Source organism: Nestor notabilis, unplaced genomic scaffold, assembly GCF_000696875.1.
Source record: "Nestor notabilis isolate BGI_N333 unplaced genomic scaffold, ASM69687v1 scaffold2242, whole genome shotgun sequence".
Taxonomy (NCBI): Eukaryota; Metazoa; Chordata; class Aves; order Psittaciformes; family Psittacidae; genus Nestor; species Nestor notabilis.
Window position 1 is genome coordinate 76,922 of NW_009919459.1, and position 13,601 is coordinate 90,522.

General features: G+C 35.8%; 1 protein-coding gene across 1 annotated transcript; it reads right to left on the reverse strand.

Moving 5' to 3' along the window:
* Positions 1-271: 271 nt before the first annotated feature.
* LOC104402357 (transcriptional repressor CTCFL-like) lies at positions 272-13,410 on the reverse strand. The gene is given in 12 exon segments (XM_010010226.1): positions 272-333; positions 3,516-3,636; positions 4,409-4,438; positions 4,440-4,592; positions 5,201-5,250; positions 5,253-5,360; positions 7,072-7,221; positions 7,788-7,908; positions 9,420-9,553; positions 10,022-10,192; positions 11,977-12,133; positions 13,051-13,410. Coding segments are annotated over 12 exon segments (1,617 nt in total).
* Between the last annotated feature and the right edge of the window lie 191 nt (positions 13,411-13,601).

The window sequence follows — 13,601 nt, forward strand, 5'->3', positions numbered from 1 at the left end:
ATGGGTGTGTTTTGGATCTAGTGGTAAATGTACGATCACAATTTTACATGGAAAGACTTGCGAGAGGCTATTTAAAGGGGAAAGAGGGGGAGAAGAAAACTGCTAACACCTGCACTTAAAAACCAGTCAGGTTAAGGCAACAGAAGGCTATGCATGCCCAGAAAAGGTGGTCCTGCAAACATTTCTGACGTCAGCACACACTGCTGCTGCTTCATTTTTGTCATGCAGCTCTAAATCTGTCCAGCTAACTGATCTGACCAAAACCAAGAGATTAGTTTCCAATTAGATCTGCATGCTGATCCAATGCACCCCACAGCTGTACAGTTGCTATTGCTGAAATAAGAGAGAAGAAAGAAAATTATGCCCAGAACATGGGGAAAAAGACAGGACAGGCAGCGTGATCTAGCCATGAAACCATACCCTAAAGCTTGCAGGACCTTAACGCTCCAACAAGAAGCCAAAATCTGCTTCTGCCATTACTTTTCATGCTGATGTAAAACTAAAGGAAGTGTTCTGAATAGAATGACATTACACCTGTTGAAAACCACTGGGAAAGAATGGAACTAATAACATTCAACAATTACTTACAAGTATTGGGCATAAACCCCAGCACTTTTCTAGAAAAATAAAAATGTATTTTAGCATCATGAATTCTATTAGAAACAAGAGCATTTGCAGAAAGAAGACTTAGTAAATGTTCCTTGCATTAAAAAGATCATTGCCTTTCAAGTGCTCACCTTGGGAAAGTACAAACAGACTCAAGTTCATGCAGCTCTCAATTCTACAGAGCTACTGTGGAATAAGTTTGCTTCAGATTGTATGCAATTCTGTGAGCAAATCTGGAAGAAAAATTAACTGCAAGGTGAAAAAAACTATCTACTTTTTCACAGATTACTCTGAAATTAGATTTTTTTTTTGTGTGTGTGTCATTCTGTTATTACATGTGTGCAATAAAACAGGTGAAGGTTCCCTGTAACTTCCACCCTTTGGCAATGTTATTTAGGTTACACAGTAGAAATCGCAATAGGAATCAAAATGAGCACAGAAAGGCTTCTACAGCTTTGAACTAGCATCTTTTCTAGCTTCCTAACTGGACACACTTTGAACTGCTCAGTTACAACCAGTGAAACAAGACCAGAGTCTATTCATGCGTTTTTGGCCATCATGCTGAGAGTCCATTTCAGAAATCACTTCGATTTTCTGTTCTCAGAGTTGCTGTTTCTATCCCATCTAAAAAAAGGAACAATCTTACTGGCACAATACTGACCCCTCCCAACGGGGACATCTTGGAATGATTCCAGGTCAAGTTTGAAAAGAAAATCCAAACAAAAAAGTCATTGTGGTGATTAACCAGAAAGACAAGTAAATATTTCAATAAATTTAACAATATGTAACAACAGCATAACTTTCATTTATTTGGAGAATGAATGTATCTTAGGTTGACTTTTACATTACAAGCCATGTTAGTAAGTTGTACCCATAGCATTCTTATCAGGGGAAACTAAGCATTATTTAACTGGAAATTTAATTCTCATATACCTGCATTTTCTATTCTAATTTTTAGTAAGAGCAAAGCATTGACAGCATCAATCAGACAAGTAATCTTTTGTAAAGCCACATACAGGATCGCATAGGTCCTTGCAAGTTGTACAAGAAGTAAACTATATACTTGCAAATGTCAACTTTGGGGAAAAATCTTTTGGAATGAGCACAGAAATTTCTAGTATTTGTGTGAGTCAGTTAATGGACTCAGTATCTGCATGAATTACATCTAAAGACACATTTTCTTAGCTCCACAAAATCAAGCTTCCAGATGAAGGTATCTGCAAGATACCAAAAAGAAATTGTTTGCACGTAGCAAAACATTAATAAACATCAAAATCTAATTATTGCAAAAACATAAACACTGCAGCTGTAGCACTTCTAACCATACCATTACAGCCTTACCAGTGAAAACAGAAGTGTCAATGCTAATGTAAACTCAGCTGCTGATATATATTCATTAGATTCAGAAAAGCTTCAACGTTTCTTCTTCTCACTGTGTCAGATTTTATCTGTCATCAGTCACAAATCAGTGTAGATACAATATCATATACCAAAACATAAGGTTTCAGGACACCTAGGACTTAGATGTATCTCCATTCTTGCCTTTTACTCCATTAAAATCACCTGAAAAATCTTATCAAGGAGACTACTTGGCTTTCAAACAGCATCTGGGAAGCAGAAGGGCAAAAAAATGACAGGACATTCTTATCAGGCAGAGCTATTTTTTAGGCCTTGGTGGCCCTGAAGGTGACCTCAGAAACACATAACCAACTCTCACCCTGCAACAGCGCAGAGATTCAGCATTAGATCAAACATGCAAAGGGAAGGCAGTGGATACAGGGTTCCTGCCCATGCCCTGACCTGAATATTGTATATTGTGCTTTGTCTAATTCAACAGAAATGTACATAAATGAAATTATGCGTAGACACCTCCTCTGAGTTAAATTTATATTTTAAGGTGAAACTGATAGACTATCACTACATATGTGGTGACAGGCTAAGGTTTATTTAAGAGAATTAAAAAACCCAAAAACTTCTTATGTTTTTAGAGTTGCAAATAAGACAATACAAATTATTTTATCAGGAGTGCACTAGCATTACCCAAAGGCACACCACTTATTGCTGTGGAGACAATCAGCTGACCAATTAGTCTGCCATCACAATCTGCCAAAAGCTGAACTTAGTCGCTTTCTGGGAATCTTAACCTAACAACAAAAGATGAGGAAGCAGAGAAAAAAGAGAGAAGGAAAGACATAAATGATGGTCCTTCGGTTTATGTTGAAGTTTACAGAATAAATGCTCAGTGCTCAAGACCTACCCACAATGAGTACCACTAAGTAATTACAAATGAGTTTCTGATTGCACAGACATTCTGAATCAAGAGGTCTATAAATTGGCCTGATCACCTCTGCAGTATGACAGAAGAATGACTCTAGGTATTTAAATCAGTAGTATTTTTATTATTATTTGATCACCATCAGGTCAAAGTAGAAGAGAAAGAAGATGAACAATTTCTTCTTTACAATGTGCTAGATCTTTTGCGATTAACATGCAACCCGACTTTTGAGATTTGAAAGTTTTCCATCTGGTCTGTGTTAAAGCAGTAGATTATAATTTAAGAAAACTCACTATAGCTTAAGTCAGTAAATGATGTGTTTCATCCTCATTTATAAAGGCAAAGAGAATTTGTAAAATGGGAAAGAAAACCGCATTTGCAAGCATTGCTAAGCAGGGAGCATAGGAAGACATTTGCAGGAGCAGGGGAACAACAGTCCCAGAATGGGTACCTGAGCAATGACCAAAATCAGGTGATGAGAATTTCTGACACACAATGAAGTATTATTCCATTATTAGCACTTAAATTAGCTTCATTGTGAAACAGTAATTAAGCAGCCGGGAGATTCACTGTCTTAGCCTTTTATTCTTGATTCTAATTTACATGATTAAATTCTAACTTATTCACTGATTACCTTGTTGCTTAACACGCTTTGGGTTCTCATGGGGTTTATTTTTGCCCTTGCTTCTTTTTCTGAGTGTAGCAGTTTTTGCCCTCACCAATCCACAATTTTCAGCATGCTTATGCATATTATTCTGTTAGCATAATGAAGCATAAATATATGAATCAAATATTAATGTATGTAAGCAATTTAACACACACAGAAAAAAAAATATGGTTCTGACATAAAAATTCTGGAAGGCTAAGTGAAAGGCTGACTTAGTTAACAACCTCCATAAAACTCCTGAAGATTTTCCGAAATACATATTAAAATTCTGTTTAAAGGAACACTGCCATTTGGTGGGTATAAAATCAAATATCTAATTTTCTGGTTCCTGGATAAGCAATGAAGTTTTACATGTAAAATCTGCATGTGGAAAAAAGGTTATTTTTACTTCAGCAGCGTGCACAGTTAACCCCAAACCAGAGATACGTTCTAACTGCATATGGTTTGGAAGTGAATAATTTCTTACTTTCCTTGCTGAACTGGTCCTAGCACTCTTTCACTTCAATTAAGTTTCGAAGTTCTTTGATATCTTTTAAAATTCGTACCTCCACACTGCCTTTTGATTTGTTTTAAGGAGAGTAGTGTATTAAACATTCAACATTGAATTCTACAAACCAGTAACAACCCTGAAACTATGAAGTAGCAGATATTTTCTACCTAAAGGGGAATATAAAGTTCTTTATTAATCTCCCAATGTAAAGTCTGGGAAAGAAAACGAACAAGTTTTGCTGGCTTAGCATTAAGGGGTTAACATTCCTGTCAGTACACTAATTTTTACTCTCAGTCCTTTCTGACAATATGATCTACAATACATAGCTAAAGATAACTCCACTGAGATTCCTTAAAAGGAAGTATCTTACCCAGAGTGAATAGCCCTTACCACATTTAGGGACATTCATAAACTGTAGGCTTAATATTAGAATCATGGTGCTTCCTCGAGTGAAGAGTAAGAAGTTCCTTTTGTTGAAAGGTTTTGCTGCAGCACAAGCAAGCAAAGGGCTTCTCCCTAGTATGAGTGCATTTATGTACAATTAAGTGTTGTTCCTGAAACAAAGAAAATACCTGTAACATAACTATGCAGCTCTGAGAGTTAAAATAACCACACAGGCACACAGAGAAGTGTGAGGATGTTGCACACTCCCTAATTATACTCTGCAGATGCAGAAGAACACACTGGGATACTGCCCAGTGACTTGGAGAAGGTGAGAGGTTTTCCTCTTTACCTTATTAAAGTTAGCAGAGAACATCATCAGAATGGAGCAATGGTATGCTTCAACATACCAAGACCAAGGCAGTGCTATCCTAAATGTACTCTTTAAAATACAATTTACAGTTCAGAACAAATTTATTCTACTGAAAGTCACATTTAAGCCTCAAATGTTACAGTTTGTTCCCATCGCAATGTCACTGAAAGTGATTTATGTTACTTTATACTTCTAAGCAGTTTAAGTACAAAAGATTTATCAAGAAGATAGCCTCAGACTTTACAGCTTTTCAATTTTACTGTTTATTTGTGAACCATTTATCTTGCAAATAAATATACCTACACCATTTTAGATTGCAGTCACAGAAGTTTTTATCTTAAATTAAATACAACCCCAAAACCCCACCCTGCTACACTCTCGAGTAAGCAATACTTTTACAGTGAATACCTGTTTACATGCGTAGCTGCACTGATCACATTTGAATCTTTTTTCATTCTATGAGTCTTCTTGTGCTGAATAAGAGCATAGCGCTCATGAAACACAGCTTCACAGTAACTGCATTTAATTGCCACTGCCATGTAGGAATGCAGATTTCGCAAGTGGACACCTGAACAGTTATTCAAAGCAATTGATTTTAATGGTAAATTTTGAATTTCCACCATCTTGAAGAAGACTTGCCCTGTGCATAGCCCTGAGTAATGCATACATTGTAGAGGATACACAAAGAAGAACTTTGTGGTCTCTGAAATAGGAGTAAAATCGCCAAATCAGCAATTTTTCAAGTAAGTTTAACTGAGTTGCAGCAAGATGTTGTAACTTTGCAGAGAGATTCAGCAGTTATAAGCCTAACTCTTACTGATTTCCATGGAAATCATTTAACAAATCAAACCCTTTCTAAAATTCCAGTAACTGCCTGCTTTTGTCTACACATGAAATTAATTTCAAGTTGCTGCCCAAAGTAGTATTTACAATTAAATGTATTTACATTAAAATGAAAGGTGCAAAAATACATGAACAAAGAGATTGTATATATATAAGTAACACACCTTCAAATACTTAACAGACTTCAATGGGATCTTTATTTGAAAATACAAATAGATGCTAAAGATATTTTTGTATGTCTAAATATTTTCTTAATATATCTGTTTCATCTATTTCTGTAAACTTAAAATTTTATATAGGTTTTGTTGACATTGGTCAACTCTATTGCCTGAAGTACAGTAAATATGCTATAATTCTAAAACACTGATTTATTAATAAAATTCTCACCTGTACAAAACCTTTTTCTTCCTATAAAAGATGAATTTGCATATGAAATACATGGATACAGACAACTTTACTAGTACTTGAAGCAAGTATTGTTCTAAAGAAGAGTAATTAAAAAATTTCATATATAAATCCAGAGCAAATTGTTTGTATTTCAAGAACTGGGGTTTGTATGAGGAAAAATTTCAATTTACATTCTCAATTACAATTTTAATTTATACTTTCAGTTTGAACCTCTGCATAGAGAATGAAGATGAACTTATGCAGTTGTTTGTTCTTTGCATTCTGGGAAAAGATCCCAACTAGCTAAGAGACATTTGAGCTTATTGTATCACCATCAATGCTTCACAAGTGTTATACAGCCCGAAAATAATCTTTGATATTGATGTAAGAGGATTTAGAATTCTAAGAGTTTTGCTTACTAGAGGCATAGTAAAACCATTGTCTGATGAACCAATGAAGTCAAAATTTAACTTGCATTTTACTAACAAATGCTATTACATGTATTTCTTTAAATTACAAGGACAATGCATTCAGCACCTAAACATATAGTACAATTTTAGATTAAAAGGTAAAAGCTGATTTGGCATATGCAAAAACCCCATATATACTAGAACATTCAATATGTTTTAGTGTCTCATATAGCTAGATGCATATAGTCATTTTAACTAGAGCTGAGAAAGTAACAGAATGAGAGAACTGAAATGGCTTAATACAAATTTGACTTTTCTTCTGTGGTTTTGAGAAAAAACTTCACTATAATCTGGGCATGTATTTTTGTGAGTACCTTCGTACTGAAAACCAGGTCATAATGCCACCAAGTAACAAGCAAAAAACCCCAAATTAAAGAAATCAGCACATCAACCACAAGATGTCACCACATCTCCTTGCAGGAGGAACTTACCTGTAAAACAATGAATACGTTTCCTATAGAAATGCTCTGTAATTATATCAAGTCATATGTAACATATTTGGTATCATTGTAAGCAGTGAAAATTAAGAGATTTCACCTCTGATTATCTCTACAGTTCAATTTTTTACTTTAAACTCACCCAGGTCACTTTTTCGTGAAATAAAGGCACTACAATGTGGACACTTGTGTTTTGGCACATCTTCTCCATGCTTCTGTAACATATGGATTTTCATGGTACCACTTTGAGTGAATTTGGCTTGGCAAATATAACATTCATAGGGTTTTTCACCTGTAAAATATATATTAGAATAACATATGCTTAGAAACTCTACTCATTTGATACAAATGCAAAATTGCCACAGGTCTCAACATCCATGTTCTAACAGCAACAGTCTCCAGACCGATGAAAATGTTACTGTTAGTGGACAACGCACAAAAGGCTAAACAAGGTTACGTACGTTTACACAGCTAATTAGAATGCAAAAACTTGGCTTCCAGAATCTGTGAGTCAAGCTGATGAAGCATAAAGCCATTAAAATTATAAACTATTAATCAGGAATTATTTTAATTATCTTCTATTTTGTCTTGAATATTTAATGCACAAAAATGCAGAATTATCCTTAAATGTGCAAGGAGAAAGTTTACAGCTGTAACATCATCATAATAAAAGTGACTCAACAGCAGCCAATGATAATGGTAGAAGAGAAAGCAGGAAATTGTTTTCTTGCCTTTCTTCCCAAAAAGTCACATAAATACAATAAAAAAAAAAAAAAATGTTGATGATGAGTATCATCAAAAATTACATCAAGACTGGCAATTGACTCAGTCTACTTGATCATTACATCAGAGTCCTACCTGAGTGAGTTATCATGTGCCTTTTCAGTTTATACGCATCTTTGCTAGCATAACTGCAAAGTTCACAGGCATAAGGACGTTCTCCTGTATGTGAGCGAACATGTCGTTTCATTTTGCTTGCCTAGTACAAAAAGAACATTTCTGCAGAAACACACTAGACACACAATTAAAGACAAGCAATTTTACACATCTATTGCAATTTAAAACATTCCATCAATCCCAGAATTAGTGCTTATCTCCCCACCCCTTTTTTCCCATACAATCAGTCTGTTGTGGTTTTAGATAACACTTGTGTACTCTTTATACTTCCATGTTTAGTGTCAACATAAACAAAAGGAGAGATTTCATAAGAACATAAAAGCTAGTATTTTTAAAGGGGATATCCACTACTTTCAGGCTATTGGATATGTCAAACATGAAATTCTTTGAAAATACTCAGGAAAATAAATGAAAGACCAAACTCATTAACCAAAGTCTTTATTCACCACCAAGTCCCAATGAAGCACTTTAATTGCAAATTCATTCTACTTTTTTACACCATTCTTGTGACACATTCTATATAAATAGTGTAGATATCCAAGCTAAAATTAGGAGTTACCTAATGTTCCAATTCCTACATTTATAAACATATTTAATGAACTCCCCGCTAGATCCATTCAAATCTGCAAAATTATTCACTTAAATAAAATTAAACATGATTGCCAATCTTTGCTATACCGAAGTCAAATCATATACATGGTATTACTAGGGGGCTCCTTCAGCTCTCCTCACTCAGGTAAAGCTTACAGCAATATCAGTGAGAGTTCTGCAACAATGAGTACCGAACACAACTAAAACAAGGAAAAGAATGGGATACTTTAATATAAACTGACAAGGTTTTTAAAAAATGCAAGCTGTCCAAGATCTAAATAATTAGGTAGGTTGTGTGAAATGAAGTTCAGGCTTGCTTGCAGCTTTAGATCTGGACACAGCACATAAAAACTTTAGATATTGAATATCCACTAAACTGTGACTGTGATTCAATCATAGGTACATGACTGAAAGCCTATTTTTCCCAGTGAATCATTAGGCAGACACTAACTTTTTTACTGCTAGATTAAGAAAATTTCAGTCGTGTAAAAAAACCAAACATCAGCAAGCATATAAACATAACACATGAACTTCATTTTAGACATCAACCAGTTTTGTTCTACAGTACATGGAATGGCGCATACAGGAGGACTTCTGTAGGATGCTTTTGCATTATCAAGTTAATATAAATACATTGTCTAGCAGCAATTTTAGTGTGATAAAGAAGAGAACACCCTTAAAATGTAAGTGGTTTAAAAAAGTTACATAATATTGTGCAAGTTTGGCCATTCTTCCTAATTCAGAATGCGTATGTATGTCTGCATCACAAGCCAAGTACTAATACTGTAACTTGACATCTGCAAGTACCTTTGTAATGTATTGGGTTGATCTCATATAGAAATCTGACAGTAACAAAAGGCGATACGCGGCAGTACAATATATGCACAGAAACTTCTTAAGGTTAAAATCTATGCAAAGATGTTAGAATTTGATAGTATATTAAAATCTTAACATGTGAAAGCCTACAAACCCTTCCAAAAGATCCAGAAAGGCTGTACTTACTTCTACACTAGAATATTTGCACAATGCACACTTGAAAGGTTTTTCTAAGGTATGCTTGTAACGCCTGTGTCGTGAAAGCTCACCCGTGGTCACAAATGCCATAGCACAGTCACTGCATTTATAGGGTCTGGTCCCTGTAAGAATACACCATTTCTTAGAATTTTAGTTATGAACACATCAGTATGATTTATCTGCCTTAAATTATCATGCACAATTCTTTACCAGAACCTTTTCTGAGATTCTGAATTTTATATACAATATACTTACACCAGAAGTTTATTATAAACACAGTTTATCAATTTGCTTCATATGGTTATACAGCAAAGTGAAAACTTCACAGAAAATTTTACTGCACACATGGGAATCAGACACAACTGAGTCAAAATTCAGTTAACAAAAATTATTAGGATAGTATTTAACAAAATAAATGAACACATACACAGGAAGTTACTAACTACAGACCATGCCTTTTCAGTGTGGAACTCCAAACAAAATCAGAGCACAAAATGATAGCAGAATACAGCCCTAAGGCAAAGTCATTTGCATGTTAATTCAATTTTGTAGATAATATGTAAAATGAAGTCTTTCCACATGTTAGATACCTGTATGTACATTCAGATGGTTATGCAGGAGAGTAGCTGTACGAAAAGCCTTAAGGCAGAGGTGACACACATGAGACTTCTCATCAGAATGGGTTTTCACATGACGTTTAAGACTTGATATTCTGAGTGAGATGAATGTGCACAAATCACAGCTGAAAACTTCTTTTTCTCCTGTGGGAAAAGACAAATTTAGATCATATGAGACACAAAATAATGACTTTACTTCTTAAAAAAATAGTACCAATTTCAATATAGTTACTCTACTTTGGGTAAAACTACTTCATACTTCTACATAAAAACACATGATAAAAAAATCAAGCTGTCAGACAGAAATTATTGTATCCAAGACTTAAGTGATTTGCCCAAAAAGTAGTGAAATGCATTACAGTTAGGAACCTATTCCCAGGTAACCTAACTCCTAATCTAGCTCTCACCTCCAAGACAGGATGAAACTTCCTCTCCTGATAGCACCAATTGGATGTGGCTCATCAAGGCAATTACACCCTGTGCAACACACCTTCTGATGGCAACTGTGTATTAGTACTCAGCAAGCTTGTTCAAAGATTTGGAAATTACAAGTTAAGCTATTATCAGCTTTCTGGTAGTCCTAAATCCATAAATTATAAGTAAAAATGATCATGATGGAAAAAGCCTTTTAAAAATTATTAGTTGAATTTGGGGAAAAAAAAATCAATTCCTTGAGTCAAAGAATAAAGATACGCTTTCTGGATTACAGAACATGTCCAAGTTCATGGCATAGCAGTAATGAATTTCTTTTGAGTTTAATAAGTTAAAAGTGAATGTGCAACATTTTCAGTTTTGAAGAAGATATGAAACTGCAAAATGGCAAATATGTCATATTTGAAGAGCCTTTCCAGAACAGTTGTCTCAGCTCCCAAGTGCGCTCTTTGTAATGATTTTCATGCTGAGACCAAAATGTATTTTATACAATGCTTTACACCACACAGAGATATGCAGCTAACACTTCACTTCAATAACAGCAAACAAAAACACTTTATGGTTATTTATTCATTGTGGATTCATGCCCACACAGAACAACATTGTTAGCTCTGTTAAAGCTGCTCAAATGTGCTTCATATAAATGCAGCAAGTAAAACAAGGGACATTAACAATTTCTGCAATATCTGTACTTTAAACAACCTCAGACAAGATACCTTAATATCCAGATACTACGACACGCGTTTACAGACTCTTCAATATTACTGATGTCATCCAACTTTTACAGTACACACACATAGTTGCTAGGGAAACAGATGCTTATGATTCCCTTCTGAGTCAGTCCTTAACTTATGCAACATACTGTTATGTTCCTAAAATCTTAAATCAGCCATTTTCTGTTAGTTTTACTCAAGTTCTGGGAGATAGCTTACTGATGGGCATTGATATTTGCCCATCACCCTCAACCAGCAACTTGAAACCACTCTAAGCTCATCCATAAACCCCCAAACAAGCACATTTTGAAGCTGAATGAGGGAACTAAGAAAGACTAAGTAAGTTACTAGGTTTATCCAGAGGTATTTATACAATATTAACTTTGAAATCTCCCCGAAGGATTCAAATACCACATACTGTTCAGAAGACCATTAAATTCTAAATGCCATCCAAGACGTCTATCCTGAACACAGAGCAGACGACATCAGCCTGAACAAGGTCTTTCATCACTTAAGGCTGAAAGGTATTATGCCTTCTTCCAAATTTCCATAGAATGTTAAGATGAAACCTAATCTAAACTTAATGATTAACACTGTGAATATTTAATACAAGATCTCAACCTCGCTTCAAAATCAAACTTAGCATGTTATCTAAAAGTGAACTACAAGGATTGTTAACTTTTTCACCTTTTTTCTGATGTGGAGCACAAATCTGAGATTTTAGATTCTCAGGATTTCTTACAGTTGTTTGTTCTGATGGAGTTGTATGTTCCTGCTCTTTACCTTCAGCACTTGAGTCTGACAAAACATCACTGGCTTTGTCGCTCCAGGTCTTTGTTTCCCCAAGAATGAAAAGAAGTTCTTTTCCTCCCCCCACTTCAGATGGGGTCAGTTGCTGGACCTTACTTTCAAATGCAATTGCATCATTATCTCTGTCAATCTATTTAAAAAAGAAAAAGTTTTCCAACCTCACTAATGAAAGGTAGTGGCAAAACAACTGAGCAATCAACAAAATACAAGCTAGTCTTCGATTCTGATTTTCAGCTTTAAATGTGATGGACAAAACTGCAACAAAACAAACTGTATTTAACATACAGCTGTTATGTCGTACAATAAACAACTGCTATAACTGAGCCCTAGCTCTTCAAAGTTTTATATAAAGTTTCATAACATCATTTTAAGATTACAGCACTGAGAACACAGAAACTTGTGTCCTCATTTTTGAAAAAGTTCAATTTAATTTCAGTACCTTTACCTTTCAAAAGACAAGGAGAAGAAAGTATGTTCTCAAATTTTTACCAAACAAACATAGGACTTCTACAGCCTAATTGCAATGCTTTCTTTGTCATACGGCAATTAACAAGGTTGTGATACTTTTTGCATTAAATATGTCCATACCTCAGAAATTATGTAGGGTAGCAAATGAGTTATAAAACCAATAGCTAGCACAGGATAAATACCAATGTTCGCATGTCCTTTTAATGAAATGTATTTCAAATGAGATCATATTACACATGCAGCTTTAACAATGACTGTGGTATTGTAGTATTGCAGGAGAAGGGAAATTGTCTAATGCTACTCAAGAGATCTAGCCTGTCAAACGAAATGGCACCAAACTGGCAAACCGAACTAAAACTTGTCTGAATTTCAACTGATTAGTCATCTTAAAAGGCCAAATTTTTAGTTTGCCTTTTAAAACATGGGATGACATTCTAAAAAGCTGTACAAAAGATTAGGTACTTGAGTCCAACAAATCTGAATGTCTAAGAAAAACAGTATTGAAGTCAGAACCAAATCACTGATACTGCCAGCTAACATCAAAGCTATCACCATCTTCACCACACGCAGAACTTGTACCTCAATCAGTGGTCTGTCTGGTGGTTTCTCTGATGGCTTGCTTTCTGAACTCTCTGCTTGCCCTTTTTCTTGCAAAACATTACTCTGCGTCAGCCCCAGGTCATAAACCACACAGACACCTTCCCGCACACTTAGAGCCATGCCTGTCGGCACGTTGTACAGCACCGGCTGCAGCACAACTGCCCCGGCCAGCGCTGCCATGGCCATGCCGTTCTGCGAGTGGGCACTTATCTGGCAGATTCCCTCCAAGTCCTCCTTCTCTGTGTTTGGACACACTGTCTGCAGGGTCTGCAAGTGCTTTTCACCATCTTCAGGGTAAAACAGAGACCGCTCTGGGGGAACACTCGTCCCCGTCTGCATGTCGAGTCCCCACTGTGGTCACTGGCACTGCTCCTCTCCTTCACTTGCGTTTTGTCCTGTCCCCATCTCGCTCTCCTCAGTCCCTGTTTTTCTCTACACCCCCTGTTTTGGTGAAAGACTCCAGATACACTGCTGAGCAAAGCTTCCCAGGCTTTCAGGACAATGTCCTGGACCCGCCTCACACCGCAGCC